The sequence below is a fragment of the Neovison vison genome, chromosome 2 (assembly GCF_020171115.1).
Source record: "Neovison vison isolate M4711 chromosome 2, ASM_NN_V1, whole genome shotgun sequence".
Lineage (NCBI taxonomy): Eukaryota > Metazoa > Chordata > Mammalia > Carnivora > Mustelidae > Neogale > Neogale vison.
Window position 1 is genome coordinate 15,438,447 of NC_058092.1, and position 14,820 is coordinate 15,453,266.

A 14,820-nucleotide genomic window follows, 5' to 3' on the forward strand; every position below is an offset into this window, starting at 1 on the left:
TGGAATGGAGGGCTCAGGACTACGGGCTTGGGTTCTCGCTTGGCTCTGACCTTGCTGGGGCCTGGTGTCCTCTCCTACTTGAGGACACACCAGCAGCTTCACGGGGCTGCTCAGCACCCAGCAGTGTCACAGGGATGCAGCAGGGCCTGGGCCTTAGACAGCGAATCTCCCCAGTGCTGTCCAACAGAACGTTCTGTGAAGACAGGTGTGTTCTACACCTGTGTGACCCAGTATGGCCGACACTGGCCACACGTAGCTACTGAGCATTTTGAATGTGACTGGTGTGACTTTTCAATTTAGTTTTAATTAATTTAGATTTCAACTAATTGAATAGTAGTGGCTAGTAGCTACCACAATGGATAGCACACAGATCAAGCGTGGGTCTATCTCTGAAATGGCAGGGGACACGCATCATCACACGCTTTCCTCAGCATGGCCCAGTTTTTCAGCTCTTTTCAGGGGCAAGGTTCTCCCTCAGATCTGCTCCAGGGCTTTCTGGCTTTCTGTCAGGGCTCTGGTAAAACACTGGGCCCCTGGGGACAGGACTGTGATCCTGTGGGCTGTGCCTGGGCTGTCCCCAGGAGTCTCCGGGTCTCGTGTCGTGATGCCCCGGAGCATCTTAAATTATTCTCAAGGAAAAAGGCTGTGGAATGAGTCACTCCCTTATTCTCAGAAGTAATTTTAATATTCTTGGGTTTTAAATAGAGCCTTGACAAGAGGTTATTATAATTGCAAAAATGCCTGAATTTCACACACTTCAATCACAAGAAAATAGAAGACTATCCTTCTGGGCAGAAGCACAATCCTTTTACGGGGATAACCTGCCGAAAGTTCTAACCACCAGGAATATATCAAGTATCCTTGTTGCCTCAATTAAGCCTAAACATGCATTTAGGATTCACGCTCCCTTTTTCCCATTAGCATTTCAATGTCCAAATGAAGTCCAGGTTTCTCGGGGAAGGTGGGGGAAGACCTTGGAGAGAGGAGGCAATCTGGGGGGGCCAGGAAGGAAGAGGTGACCTGAGGGGCTCTACTCCTCATTCCACCTCCTGCTGTTTCAGGGACCTCAATTCTGTCTGTCCCTTTTAAAGGACCTCCATTAGCTGGAGTGTCTAGCAGGGCACACATGGCACCATTTGGTCCAGACTGTTGGGCACTGACAGTGGCCCCAGGGAGGCAGAGGCCTCAACCAGGCCCAGGAGAGAAGGGGCACAGAACAGCTCCCTCGTGCCTGATCCATCCCCGTACCCCACACTGCTGCATCTTGAGATGCCCTGACAGTCGAGGTACCTCTCGCATCCCAGCCTGTCTCTGCTCCTCCCCAGGTGGGGACCTCAGGGACACTGGGGAACACAAGGGGGCAGGATGGGAGCCACTCACGTCATTGAACACTTTGTCGAGCTCCTTGGGGTCCATGATAAAGTTGGGGTAGCCTATCATGTTGTAGATTGCATCTGCCTGGACAGGAGAGATACAGAGGACACTGAGTGCCCAGCAGGCCTGGCTGGGCTCAGGCTCTGGGCCAAAAGGAAATGGCCATTCCCCCACCCTCGCGGCTTCTGCCTCTCTTCCTGGAAAGATCCCTCTCTGGCCTGACTTCTACTTACCCTTTGGCTCTCTGCTTCCCCAGAGGGAAGCCTTTGCTGGCTGCCACCCGCTGGCTGTATCAGATCCTTCGTTCTCCGTTAGACATGTCACATCTCCCTGCATTTGGCCCTCACACACTCAACACAGTTTATTTTTAGGTTGTCATTAATGCAATCGTGTATTCAAGGCTATCCCTCGATCCTGCTGGAATATTCACCCCCAAAGGCAGGACAGCTTCCATGCTATGCTCCCCACATGTGACCGGTCTCCCTTCATGCACCCCCCTCCATCTGTGGCCGCGGCCTCTAAGTGGAAAGCCTCAGCTACCCTTTCCGGCACCGGGCCAGCCTCACCTTTTCCTTGGCTGATCTCCGAGTATCTTCGTCCATCCACTTCAGGGTGCTCAGGCTTTCCTCAAATGCCTTCTTGATCTCTAGGATTATCTCACTAGCCTGAGGAGACAGAAGCTGACCAGTGAGGTCTGGGCACTGAATGGGTATACCATGTGGAAGGAGGCCAGAGTCTAAACTCAGGAATCAGCTCAAAGCCTCGGGCTCCTCAGTGCCCAGAACACTAATGTCCTCCAACGTAAGACTGGACTTTCATAAACCGGGCATCCATGCCACAGATGCTCAGGACAAGCTTTGGGAAAGTTGGAAAAGTCTCTCCTCTGCAGGACTTTTCAGAGCCTTTAGTGTGTGACGTGAATTTAGATTATTTTAGAAAGTGTAAAATTTTTGTAGCCTTTTCAGACTTACTAGACCATAGGATCCCTTTTTGATGGAATGGGCTTTAAAATCTAGAGAACCTGAGTTCTGACAAGCAGTTTCAGGCTGGAGATGAACAGCTGTTCTTGAGGACAATAACGTCAAAGTCAGACTTGGAGCCCAAAGATTCTAGAGCAGAGGAGAGAAGTCGCTCAGCAGAAAGAGCAGAGGGGCTGACAGCTGACAGAACTAGACAAAGACTCTTTATCAGCCACTGACAGGCCAGTCTCGTAAGGAAAGTCTCTGTTTGCTAACATTCGACTGCAGATAATAGCTACGTAATTAAAGTAAGTAATAAAAACTGTAAAAAAAAATATATAATAGCTACCATTTACCGAGCCCTTGTTTTCTGTTGGGCTTTCTCTGTGTGTAGCATTAAAAAATTATATTTAATTTATTTATATGACAGAGAGAGAAAGAATGCGTCCAATCAAGGGGAGTGGCAGGCAGAGGGAGAGGGAGAAGCAGACCTCCACCGAGTGGGGATCCCGATTCAGGGCTTGATCCCAGGACCCCAGGATCATGACCTGAGCCGAAGGCAGATGTTTCACCGACTGAGCCACCCAGGTGCCCATGTGTAGCATATCATTTCCTGTCCTACTATAGGATGGAGAGCCCCGCTTCCAAGTTAGCCATGAAGGAAGAAAACGGGCTCAAATCACCCAACTAGGAGATGATGGACCCAGGGTCTGAACTGGGGCCTGGCTGTCGTTGTGCACCTAGCCATGATGCTCCTCAAGGGGTCCGGACATGGGGTTACCCCCTGGGGTATGGAAGATGTCACCCGTTAGGTCAGAGCTGCTCTGCCAACAGGATGTTGCTGGGCCCATTGTTCCCCGTGGGGGTGGAGGTGGAGACGGTTGGGAGGGGCTCGCAAGGTTCGTGATAATGTAGTTCAAGCGCCCCACGCAACACAGCAGCTCACAGCAGTCATTAGAAAACAGGACAGGACCTTCGAGTGAAGGCCAGAGCCCTGGCCTGGAGCAGGAAAGGTCCAGAGCAGACTGGAGCCTGGGCTGCCAAGTTCACAAGAGGCAAGTGCAGGTGCACCAGCCCCCAGGGAGGTACTCACTATGTTCTTGCTGTCCTCGGCAAAGGTCGCTTTGACAAACATGGGGCCCAGGGCGAAGCCCAAGTTGTTCTCTGTGTCACTCACGCAGAACTTCCACCGAGGAAGACAGGTCTGGAAGCACAAGGGAGAGAGGTTACTGGCCCCGTCCTTCTCCCCAACCCCTGTCCATCTGGGGGGAAAGCAGCAAGAGCTGGGGCCCGTGCTTCCTTCCAGAACCTCAGGGAGACTTTTTGGACACGGTGGAAGTTATTTTAGACACTGGACTAAGAGGCCACCGAACACTGCTTATCGCCACCATCTACTACTTCCTGAATGCCAGGCTCTGCGCAGGACATCAGGAATGGAATCTTCCAGAGCCATCGATATGAACGTGGAAGGCAGGGCTGTGGGCCTTGCCAGACGAGGATGCGGACAGACACTCAGCAAGTGGCATTCACGGGTGTGTGTGTGTGTGTGTGTGTGTGTGTGTGAGCCGTGGGACTCTGACCTACCTGACTGCACACCCCACACCCCCACTTCGCTCTGGCCCCTGGGGGAAGTAGATGATACTGGTGGCAAAGACTTGAGAAGTTACCTTGTCTACCCTTGTGCACCAGGAAACCCTTCCCAGAAGGCCAGGACCCAACCCCATTGAAGGCCTTGCTGAGGGAGGGCCCAGTGCTGCAGGGCGTGGATGTCGTGGTCACCCGGGGTCTTGCCCAGAAGCTCGCCAGCCCGCCCCACACCGCTGTGGAGCTGGACGTGGGCGCCCCGCAGGCTGCAGCCTCATGGAGCTGGGCTCGGGGAAGCACACCCACGCAGGTTCCCATCCCGCTGGCTTGCCTGCCCTCTGTGACCACCAGAGGTGCCAACGAACAGGTGGTAGAATCCACCAGGTTCAGGGCAGCCTGATTCAGAAGTTTTCCAACTGAAAACAACCAACAGGTGGCTGAGAAACAAAATAACAAAATGTGGTATTTTTATACAACAGCACGCTACTTGGCAACAAGAAAGAGTGAACTACTGATAATCGCAACATGGTTGAAATTCACAGCCATTAGCGGAGAAGCCAGACGCGGAGAGTTCCCGGCGCACAGCCCCGCCCCCGCCCGGCCACACGCACCGGGTGGACCTTCTGCTCCTCTGTGGTGAAGGGATGATTGGGAGACAGGAGTGTCTCTGTTTGGAGTGGGGTGTTGGTTTCCTTTGTCTGAAGGAACACATTTCCTTTGTGCACTAAACTGTGCACTTGGTGTATCCTGCACACTTTACAGTATGCAGATGACACACCAGCGCGAGAAATTTCCTCCATGAAAGAAGGGAAGTAAAGGGCATCTCAGCTTTCCCTAAGTTTAGTGGCCCAAGTTCTTCTAAGCTTTCCCACCCATGTGTCCGTTTAGATGCCCTTCCCTCCCCACAACCCACCCACATCTGGCAGAGGCTACCCACGCAGGAGGTCAGGACAGGGCGACCTTGAACTCATGGCCCTGTGGGAGCCCCAGGCCCTGATGGCTGAGTCAGAGGTGGAGTGTCACCGCCTTCTCAAGAGAGCATTTCCATAAGCCCACTCACTCACTCACTCACTCATTCGTTCGTTTGTCCGTTTGTTCACATGGCCAGCGCCTTGTGGAGAGTTCTGCACCTGGACTGTGTTAGGTGTTTGGAACTGAGAGACAAATTGGCCCTGGGCCTTGCCTGTGAGGGGCTCAATGGAAACACCCAGGGCACCCAGTGGGAGCGACAGACACGTAATAACAGCAACGGTGGCAGCCACAGTAGGTTGTGCTTGCTGAGTGTCTGCTGGGCGCAGGCCCTAACCCAGGTAATCCGCATGACAGCCCCAGGAGGCAGGCGTCCCTGTGCGCCCGTGTGTGGATAAAGAACATGGCTTGGAGGGCTCTGCCTTTGGGACGGACTTTTGGGGATCCCTTCGTGTACTCCCAGACAACCCCGGTCAGCAGGCTAGGGACTGGTTACTCCTTTGAAAACTTGGGAACACTGAGCCCTCTGCTCCAGGGAAGGGATTGGTCTAAGGCTGGAAGAACATTGCAAACACAGACCTTCTGATCCAAAGTTCCGTGCTGTTTCCTTACACCACGCACGGGGCACGTAGAAACTCGAGTACACAATCTCCCACCTCTAGGGTCTTCCAATGCCCTTGCTTCTGACAAAGCCTCCCTGCCAGCTGGGAGCATCGCACTGGTTGGAGTAGACGGCTGCACCCGGAGCCTGGCCCAGGAAAGCTCCCTCGCTTGCTCGTCAGCCCTATCTATCATAGGAAAAGAGAGACCTGAGATTTACCATTCTAACTGTTCGTGGTGTCAGGCATATTCATCCCGGTGTGCAAACAATCTCTTGCTAACGTGAACCTCCACACCTACTCAACCACTCCCCATGGCCGCCTCCCTGACCCTGCCCCTCACCCCCGCAACCACCAGGAGGCGCAATTTTAACTTCTGGCACCTGCAGAGGCGAGGCTGAGTGGGGCAGGACTCAGTGTGGGCTGCCGAATCCGATGTGCTGGGACTGAGAACACACTCCCTACTTACGAGCTGTGCGACTTTGAACAAGTCCCTTCCCTTCAGAGAGCCTCAGTTTCTTCATCTATAAAATGGGCTGGTGATAACAGCTCCTTACATAGAGCTGTTATAGGAACTTGGTGACATAATGACTATAAAGGGCAAACATCTAACAATAATATCTTTCATCATCATCATCATCACCATCATCACTAGTGAGTGGCTGAAAGTGCCGAGTAGTCATGGCCATCCAGAGCTGGGTTTGAACTTGAGCTTGGCTGCCTCCTCGCTGGGTGACCTGGGAAACCCTTCACTGCCCGGAGCCTCTTCGCTACTCTGCACCCGGGTGGGAAGCAACGAGGCAGGCGCACACTCCCCGCACACAGGTGTCTCTGTGATGCCCGTCCCAGGTCCTGCTCACACTCCTCCCCTATAAAGTCCCCTGGGAGGCCCTGTGCTCCAGGGGACAGAGTCACACCTTGTCACACCTGTGACCCAGGGCTCACCCAGGCCCGGCCCACGGTAGGTGCAGGTGGAGTGGGAAGGCAGGCCCTCCCCTGGTCCTTCTCTTCGGTGCCAGGTGGCTCTCGTGGCTTTGGCCCCGTGGTACCCTCAGAAGCCTCTCTTATGCCCAGCCACCCTCTCCCTCAGTCCCCTTCCTGCCGCAGGTGCGTGTACGTGCCAATGGGAGAGAAAAGGAGAACCCTTCGCAGCATAGACTCCAGGACCAGAGGCAGGAGCCCATATCCTGTCATTCTCTGCCAGCACTTATCTGGCTCTGTCCACTCCACTGGACTCCAGAAAGGGACGCAGGAGCAGGGTGTATTGGGTGGGCTCTGCAGCTGGGGACCTGCCTGGGGCCCTGACTTGATGTGTCCCATCAGCATATCTGAGGGTCTCTGGCAGTCGACGCGGGCCCTGGGGGGCACAGACCCCACCTCACTTGTCCCGTGTCCCCACACAGGACTCTTGTCCTGTCGGCTGCATGAATGAGAGGGGGACAGCCACCTTCTTGGGGAAAGAGCAGAAATGGCCTGGGACCTTCCTATCTGGGGTGGGGTCCTAAGGGAGGGAGTGAGGGTCCTGGAGCCCTGGGACCTCTGGAAGAATGGACTGCCAGGGGTCATGGTGGGGGCACTGGAAGAAGGGTGGAGACCACCTGGCCGGCTGGGATGGTAAGGGCAGGGAACACGTGTGCATTCTTACCATGAACCAGGGGCTACACCAAGTGTTCTGTGTTTATGGGGAAGGGGCAGTATTCCTGGGGGTCCCCTGTATAAAACAGGATGATCCCATCCAGCTCACAGGGATATGAAGATCACATGAATTACAGGAAAATGTTTATTATCCACATCACTGAGAAGGGGTTGGGGAGAGAAAGAAAAGAAACCACGTTTTGCTGTAAAGAAGCTAAATATCTAAGATTTTTTTTTTTTAAATTTAAGTAATCTCTACATCCAACTTGGGACTCGTAACTCATGACCCTGAGATGCTTGCTCTTCCCACTGAGCCAGCCAGGCACCCCTCTAAGACTCCTCTTCACCCATTAAGACCCAGTGTAATCATCTCCTTCTAGAAGCTTCTGTCCATCTCTAACTAGCTTAGATCCAGTCCTGTGTGCCCTGGGACATCCGAGGGGACCCCTTCAGAGGCCCTCACCATTCTCTGCCTATCCTCCACCTCCCTCACAAGTTCCACGGCTCCGGGGGACACAGAGGTCGCATGAGCCTCCCATCCAGGGCCTGGCACATGGCAGGCGCTCAGCAGGTAAACGGGAAAGCACAGTAACAGGCTCACCTTCTTGGTCCCGTACATGACTTCCATGAATTTCTCGTCGGCATCCTGAAAGCGCTGATCAAGGAAGGAACTTGTCTTCCGCACTAGGTTCCAGATCATATAGTTGTTTAGCAGGCTGGGGGGCAAGAGCAGATGGGACAGCTCAGAAGGGCCCAGAGCTGGGGGCATCACAGCACTTCCCACACTGACCTTTAGGGGGCGCGCAAACCCGGCCTTTGGATTGCAGGCTCTTTCCACACCGCACCCCGCTGCACTCCCCACCCCGACTTACCCTCCCCAGTTTGGCAGGTTACTGCTTACTAAGCACAGGTCTTCAAGGAACCCAGGTCCTCTTTGAACACCCCTTGGTGCCTAGTGCAGTGACTTGTGTTTGTCGCAGAGCTAGCTGCCTTTTTTCTGGGAGCCATGGAGTCACCGCATGGAGACTCCCCCCGGAACGGGTTGGGGGGCGTGGGGAGCAGTGCTACTGGGCTGGAGCAGGGAGGAGCTCGGAGATGTCCCGACCAGAAGCCCAGAGACGGGAGAGGAGGTCTCCAAATAGGAGGAGCAGGAAAGGGAACTTAGCCACCATGCCAAGGTCTCCATGAAAGAGAGCTCAGCTCTCAGCGCCCCCTCCCCGGGCACAGAGAATCATCTGTGGCCGTTGTCACCTTTGCAAAGAAGTCACTTTAGCACCAAGAGATGTCCACAACAGTGAACATCTGGGACCTTCAACGGATGAATGGATAAGGAAGACGTGGTCCATATACACTATGGAGTATTATGCCTCCATCAGAAAGGATGAAACCCCAACTTTTGTAGCAACATGGACGGGACTGGAAGAGATTATGCTGAGTGAAATAAGTCAAGCAGAGAGAGTCAATTATCATATGGTCTCACTTATTTGTGGAGCATAACAAATAGTATGGAGGACAAGGGGTGTTAGAGAGGAGAAGGGAGTTGGGGTAAATTGGAAGGGGAGGTGAACCGCGAGAGACTATGGACTCTGAAAAACAATCTGAGGGGTCTGAAGTGGCGGGGGGGTGGGAGGTTGGGGTACCAGGTGGTGGGTATTATAGAGGGCACGGATTGCATGGAGCACTGGGTGTGGTGAAAAAATAATGAATACTGTTTTTCTGAAAATAAATAAATTGGAAAAAAAAAAAGAGAGATGTTCACAACAGTGAACATCTGGGACCACCCTAAATGTGTGACAGGAGGGGTGGGAGTGAGTCAGTAATCCTACTTGGTGGGAGGAGGCACAGCCAGGAAGAAGGGGGTCTGCAGGGGGTGCGGGATAACACGGGGAAAATGCTCTTGATGAAGGTCAAGGGGAAAGCAGATTACCCACGTGGTCACAAAGATGGGGAAAAAAGGAACCATGCATTAGAAAATTCACCTCCCTCTCTCTCACACACACAATCTCTCTCTCTCCCTTTCACACACACACACACACACACACCCATAGAATCAACAGTAGTGTCTGGATAATGCTAATTTTTTTTCATTTTTTTTCTGTAGTTTTCAAAAACCTCCACACGTCTTTAAAATTATAACAAAAATCATAAATATTACCTACAAATATCAGCGAACATTGAGCCCCATTCCGTGTCATTCCCTCACCCGGTTCTCACATCCCCACAAGGTAGCGCTATTTCCACCCCCAGTTTAGGACGGTAAACTGGGAGCCCGAACCAGAGAAAAGGCAACAAACTTGCCCAAGGTGACAGAGCTGGTGAGCGGAGGGGCGAGGCTCTGAATGGGCTGCCTCTCCCCAGGGCCCACTCTCCTGAGTCCGTCTGTCCCCCGCTGCCCCCGCCTGTCTGGCCCGAGCAGAGCAGGGCAGTGTGGGACCCCAAGGGCTGGCTGCTGCTGGCCATCCTTACCATTTGTCTGTGCTGCTGATGAGGGCAGAGACCTGCCCCAGGTACTCCTTGTCGTAGACGACGATGGGCTCGGACTCATTGATTTCCACCGGGTAGAAGATGGTATTGAGGAAGGGCAGCCAGTGGATGGCGGGGGCCAAGGTCTGGAAGGGAAGAGACAGGGTGACTCGGGAGGGGCTGCCGCTCATCTGCACCTGGGGCCTCCCCCGTGCCTCCAAGGAGCTGGGTGCCGGCAGTGCACCGGGCACACACCACACTATGGCTGCCCGACTTCTGTCAGAGAGGCCAGGGACAGAACTCTAAGGAGACAAACAGCCATTTCAACTTGAAATGGAGCTGGGATGGAATACAGGGGACCCGGGGACAGCAGCGGTAGGCGCCGTGCAACAAGCCCTCCCGTGACGGACACCCCTGCAAATGACTCCCATGTCCTCACTCGGTGGAACTTCAGAACAGGCCTAGGGGTAGGTACCATTATCCCCACTTTATGGATGAAGAGACCGAGTCCAGACAGGCCTAACATGGAGAACTGTGGAGCATCCGGAGCCCAACGGCCTGGGTATATGTTCCAGGGCTCTTTCCAGCTGCGCCACCTTGACTAAGCGGATCGATCTCTCTGGGCCTCGGGGGTCTCATCTGAAAACTGGTTTCCTCATCAAAACAGAACCCACCTCATAGGCTTGGTGTAAGGGTTAAACAGGTTAATAGTGTCTGTTTCACTCAGCACGTGCTTCTGTAATATCAGTTAGCTTCCATGTGACTTAGTCTAAATGACCAGTAAATTCAAGAATGACAGCACTGTCTAGTGTCAACGCGGGACCCCTGGGTGGCTCAGTCAGGTAAGCCTTCCGCTCAGGTCATGATCCCAGGGTCCTGGGATGGAGTCCCGCATCGGGCTCCTTGCTCAGTGGGGAGTCTGCTTCTCTCTCTGCCTGCTCTGCCTGCCGCTCCCCCTGCTTGTGCTCTCTCTCTGACAAATAAATAAATAGAATCTTTAAAAAAAATTAATAAAGCCTCAGTGCTTTGTCCCACAGATGATTTTTCTCAGGCACTGGGTCTGAAAAAGCAAGCTCAGAAGGACAACCTTCAGCAAGAAAGGAAAAGCCCTCAGTTCAGCTGATGCACAGGAAGCTGGTCAGTGCCGTTTTTAAAAATAAGATTTTATTTATTTATTATTGGGGGGAGGGGCAGAGAGACAGAAAGAGAGAGAACTAGAGAGAGAATTCTAAGCAGACTTGGTGCTGAGCATGAAGCCCAACGTGCAGCTCGGCTCGATCTCAGGACCCCGAGATCCTGTGTGCGCCAAAATCAAGAGTTGGATGCTTCAGCGATTGAGCCACCCAGAGGCCCTGGTCTGCTTGATTTTTTTTTTTAAATTTATTTATTTGACAGTGAGAGAGGGAACACAAGCAGGGGGAGTGGGAGAGGGAGAAACGGGCTTCCTGCTGAGCAGGGAGCCCAATGTGGGGTTCGATCCCAGAACCCTGGGATCATGCTCTGAGCCTAAGGCAGATGCTTAATGACTGAGTCACCTGGGCGCCCCTGGTCCGCTTGATTTTAATATAATTTAAAATGAGTGCCTGTGCCGGAGCTCGTTCCCCGAAGAGGCAGTGGCTGGCCTGGAGTAACTCGCAGCTTCGAACAGCTAGCTTGCTCTCGGCCCACTTGGTGGTGGCCCCACTGCCCAGGACTCATCTGTCTGCGGAGTCTCTGTGTCCACAGTCAGCCTTTCCACCCCCCCCCCGGAGCAGCCTCCACTCACGCTGTGCTCTCTCCCCAGGTTTCAGTGATTGCTTTGATTACAAACTTGTACAACTTTTGGGTTTAATTGAGGTAAGACACACAAACATACAGTGTACCCTCTTAACCATCTTTAAGTGCCCAGGGCAGTGGCCTTAAGCACGTTCACGCTCTTAAGCAACCACCACTACCATCCATTTTGATTTCGTCTTGCAAAACAGAAACTTCTACCTATTAAACGATAATCCGTCCGGCTCCCTCCCTGGAGCCCCCAGGAAGCATTATTCTTTGTCTCTGCGAATCTGACGGCTCTAGCTACCTCGTATAAATGGAACCATACTGTGTTTGTCTTTTTGTGAGTGGCTTATTACACTGAGCCTATGACACGGTCCTTAAAGTTGCCCAACTTTGAATCTAATTGTAAGCATTTATACAATTAATGAGAGCTTCATAAACTGTAGGCGCCTGGAACCAAGTCCTGTTTTTCCCATATGCCTTGTTATTTTTAGTTAATTTCTTGTCCTGTGATTCTCCAGAAGGCGTTGTTTTCCAAGCCACATGTACTGTGTGATACAGCAAAAGTGTTTCTGTGCGTCAGTTACTTAGAATGGTATCTGGTACGTAACGACCACTCAGTGCTCAGCCGATATTAGCTATTGTCATCATTCTCAAGGTCTCCCAAGAGTGGGTCTGGGCTTGAACGATTCTGAATTCTGTTCTCTATGAAAGAGAACGCTCTATGAAATTCTGTTCTCCATGTTCTCTTGAAAAAAGGCAAAAGGGATGGGGCGCCTGGGTGGCTCAGTGGGTTAAAGCCTCTGCCTTTGGCTCAGGTCATGATCCCAGGGTCCTGGGATCGAGTCCCGCATCGGGCTCTCTGCTCAACAGGGAGCCTGCTTCCTCCCCTCTCCCTGCCTGCCTCTCTGCCTAATTGTGATCTCTGTCTATCAAATAAATAAATAAAATCTAAAAAAAAAAGAAAAAGGGCAAAAGGGAAGACAAAGAAAGTGAAAGACACATTACACGTGACCTTCAGATGGTAAGATCGATCGATAATGTAAATTCAAACCACAACATCCGATGCATCTCTGACCCGCTGGTAAATCCCTACGACGCCCTCAGTGAGAGAACAGTCCCAAAACCTTCCACTTAACGATGCTGACTCTGCAGACAGCTAAGGTGACCTTCCTGCGGTCACATAGTTAACCAGTGACCATGCCTGTCCACTATCCAGGCTCACTCGTCTCTCCAGTTTCAAAGGGCGGCTCAGCTGCAGGGAGCAAGGACCTCAGAGGATGGAAGAGGGCAGCTCCCACAGGCAGCAGCGTGCTGGCTCTCGGGGGGGCAGCCCGAGTGGCCTCTCTCCCTAACCTGCCCGTTTGCTCTCTCTTCCCGGCACGAGCCCCTCAGGTGGGTCAACCTCTGGGGCTTCTCCAGAACGTTTCCGGGGCTGTGAAACTGGGGGTGTCGGGTGAGACGGTCAAGTAGGGCTTGGCAGCTGCCTGCAGGACCTGCTAGCAAGGACGCCTGGGAAACTACCAAGTTGACAAAATGTCGTTGTTTATGCAATTAACGAGAGCTTCACAGACTGCAGGTGACTGGGACACTCATCAGGGCACAGCCATCAGGTGGTGATAAATCCCTGTGTACTTAACACAAGCCTGTTTCTGTAGGGAGAGCAGGTGTTCTGTGCGGGTAAATTCCCATAACTCCAGATAAGGTGTGCGTCAAATACCAGAATTTTCATATTTTCTATCTTGCTTTAGTGAATGCCTCACTTAGACATGTGTGCCTCGATCTGTCTCCATGGAGATGGCTGTTTAAACTAACCAGGACATTCCACTTGTGACTCAAATCCTTTGGGGCACACACCAGTCAGCTCTATTTTCCAGACCTGCAGCCAGAGGGTACTGATGATCACCAGCCAATCAGCCCAAGTAGGCTTGCAAATGAGAGAAAAGAAAGATGCTCTCAGATTTTATCTCAGCTGGAGAATTAAGAGCAAAGAATCAGGCTCATTCCCAAATAACTTTTGATGCGGAAGGTCCCAGAGAGGAATGAGAAGGTCCTCAGGCCCATGAGAGAAGCAAAAGAAGGATGTCCGATTCATGGCTTTGAATTCAGACCCTGTTGGGGGCTGGCCTGGAGCCACTCTGTATTCTGGAACCATACTCTGAAGGTAGGTGCACTTTTCCCAGAGTCACCTGGGGTGTAGGAAAAGAACCAAATTTCCAGACACCAGGGAACACCAAGACAGGCTCTGTCCAAGGTTGGAAGGATCAGACTGGTTAAGGGCTGGAACTGTGGGCTGTCACCAAGAAAGCAACATGCAAATAAGGCTTACTATACAACGTCTGACTTGTCCGTGTCAGTTTACACAGTGACATCCCAGGTAGAGATTCTTTTGGCTTCAGGGATCCAGGACTTAATCTTTAGACATAATTTTTTAAAAAATATCAACATATGCCCAGTTTCTCTGGGAAATACTCCATAGTTTTCAACTTGTTTTCTAAGAACGCTGTGGCCAGAGTGAAGAACCACTGCCCCAGGGGGCGCCTGGGTGGCTCAGTGGGTTAAGCCGCTGCCTTCGGCTCGGGTCATGATCTCAGGGTCCTGGGATCGAGTCCCCGCATTGGGCTCTCTGCTCAGCAGGGAGCCTGCTTCCTCCTCTCTCTCTCTCTCTCTCTCTCTGCCTGCCTCTCTGCCTACTTGTAATCTCTGTCAAATAAAATAAATTAAAAAAATCTTAAAAAAAAAAAAAAAAACAACTGCCCCTTATGGGAACAGGGGCTGCCCCCATCCCTCTCTGTGTTCTGGAACATAGCAGGAGTGAAGGAGCGAGCAGAGCCCCATTTTACAAGGAAGGAAGTCAAGGTGCAAAGAGGGGGGGTCATGTGACTTGCCCAGGGTCACACAGCTCATTTGGGGGCTGGGTCAGAGCAGTCTTCTGACCCCAAGCCTGGGTCTCGTCCCTCTGCAGATGTCGTCCCCCCCCCAAGCAGCTCTGCAGCGGCGGAGGAGGAGGAAAAGAGAAAAGCCGTGTGATAGGGTGCCCAGGGGTGGCAGCAGGAAGCCAGGCCGGGCCGGGTGTGCTCAGGGCCACCAAGTCTTCTCTGCCGCCCTTGGGGTAGAGTCGGCCGGCACCATGGCCGCTGTGGGGGTTACTGGGCGGCCGCAGGTGGCCCGCCTGGGCTGAGAAGCAGGCCCCTGGAGCAAACCAAACTGCACGGCACAGACGGCATCTCCTTTGACCTCTGGGCCTCGGGGCGGAAAAACAGCACCAGATGGTAGCCAACAGCCTGCTGATCTCCGTAACAACCACGCGGCCCCACTCACCCCGATGCCAACATCTCCGGGGACCTAACGGGCAGCTGGCACTCAGAAGCGGCCCTGTCGCCCTCAGCCCCAGCTCTGCCTGGGCCGCAGCTCCACCTGGGCCAGCCGGCCAGTCTCCAGACCGCTGGCTCACTCAGCAGATCCCCTTCCGACTTGGC

At 52.9% G+C, this 14,820-nt stretch overlaps 1 protein-coding gene across 2 annotated transcripts in view; it reads right to left on the reverse strand.

Annotated features, from left to right (window-relative positions):
- Positions 1 to 14,820, reverse strand: part of ECE1 (endothelin converting enzyme 1) — a 116,642-nt gene that overhangs the window by 13,086 nt on the left and 88,736 nt on the right. For both annotated transcript variants that reach the window (XM_044237363.1, XM_044237362.1), the window contains 5 exons: positions 9,587 to 9,729; positions 7,722 to 7,836; positions 3,427 to 3,537; positions 1,941 to 2,039; positions 1,381 to 1,458 (listed from right to left, as the gene is read on the reverse strand). In XM_044237363.1, the coding sequence (XP_044093298.1) occupies positions 1,381 to 1,458; positions 1,941 to 2,039; positions 3,427 to 3,537; positions 7,722 to 7,836; positions 9,587 to 9,729 (546 nt within the window). The remainder of the gene's footprint in view (positions 1 to 1,380; positions 1,459 to 1,940; positions 2,040 to 3,426; positions 3,538 to 7,721; positions 7,837 to 9,586; positions 9,730 to 14,820) is intronic.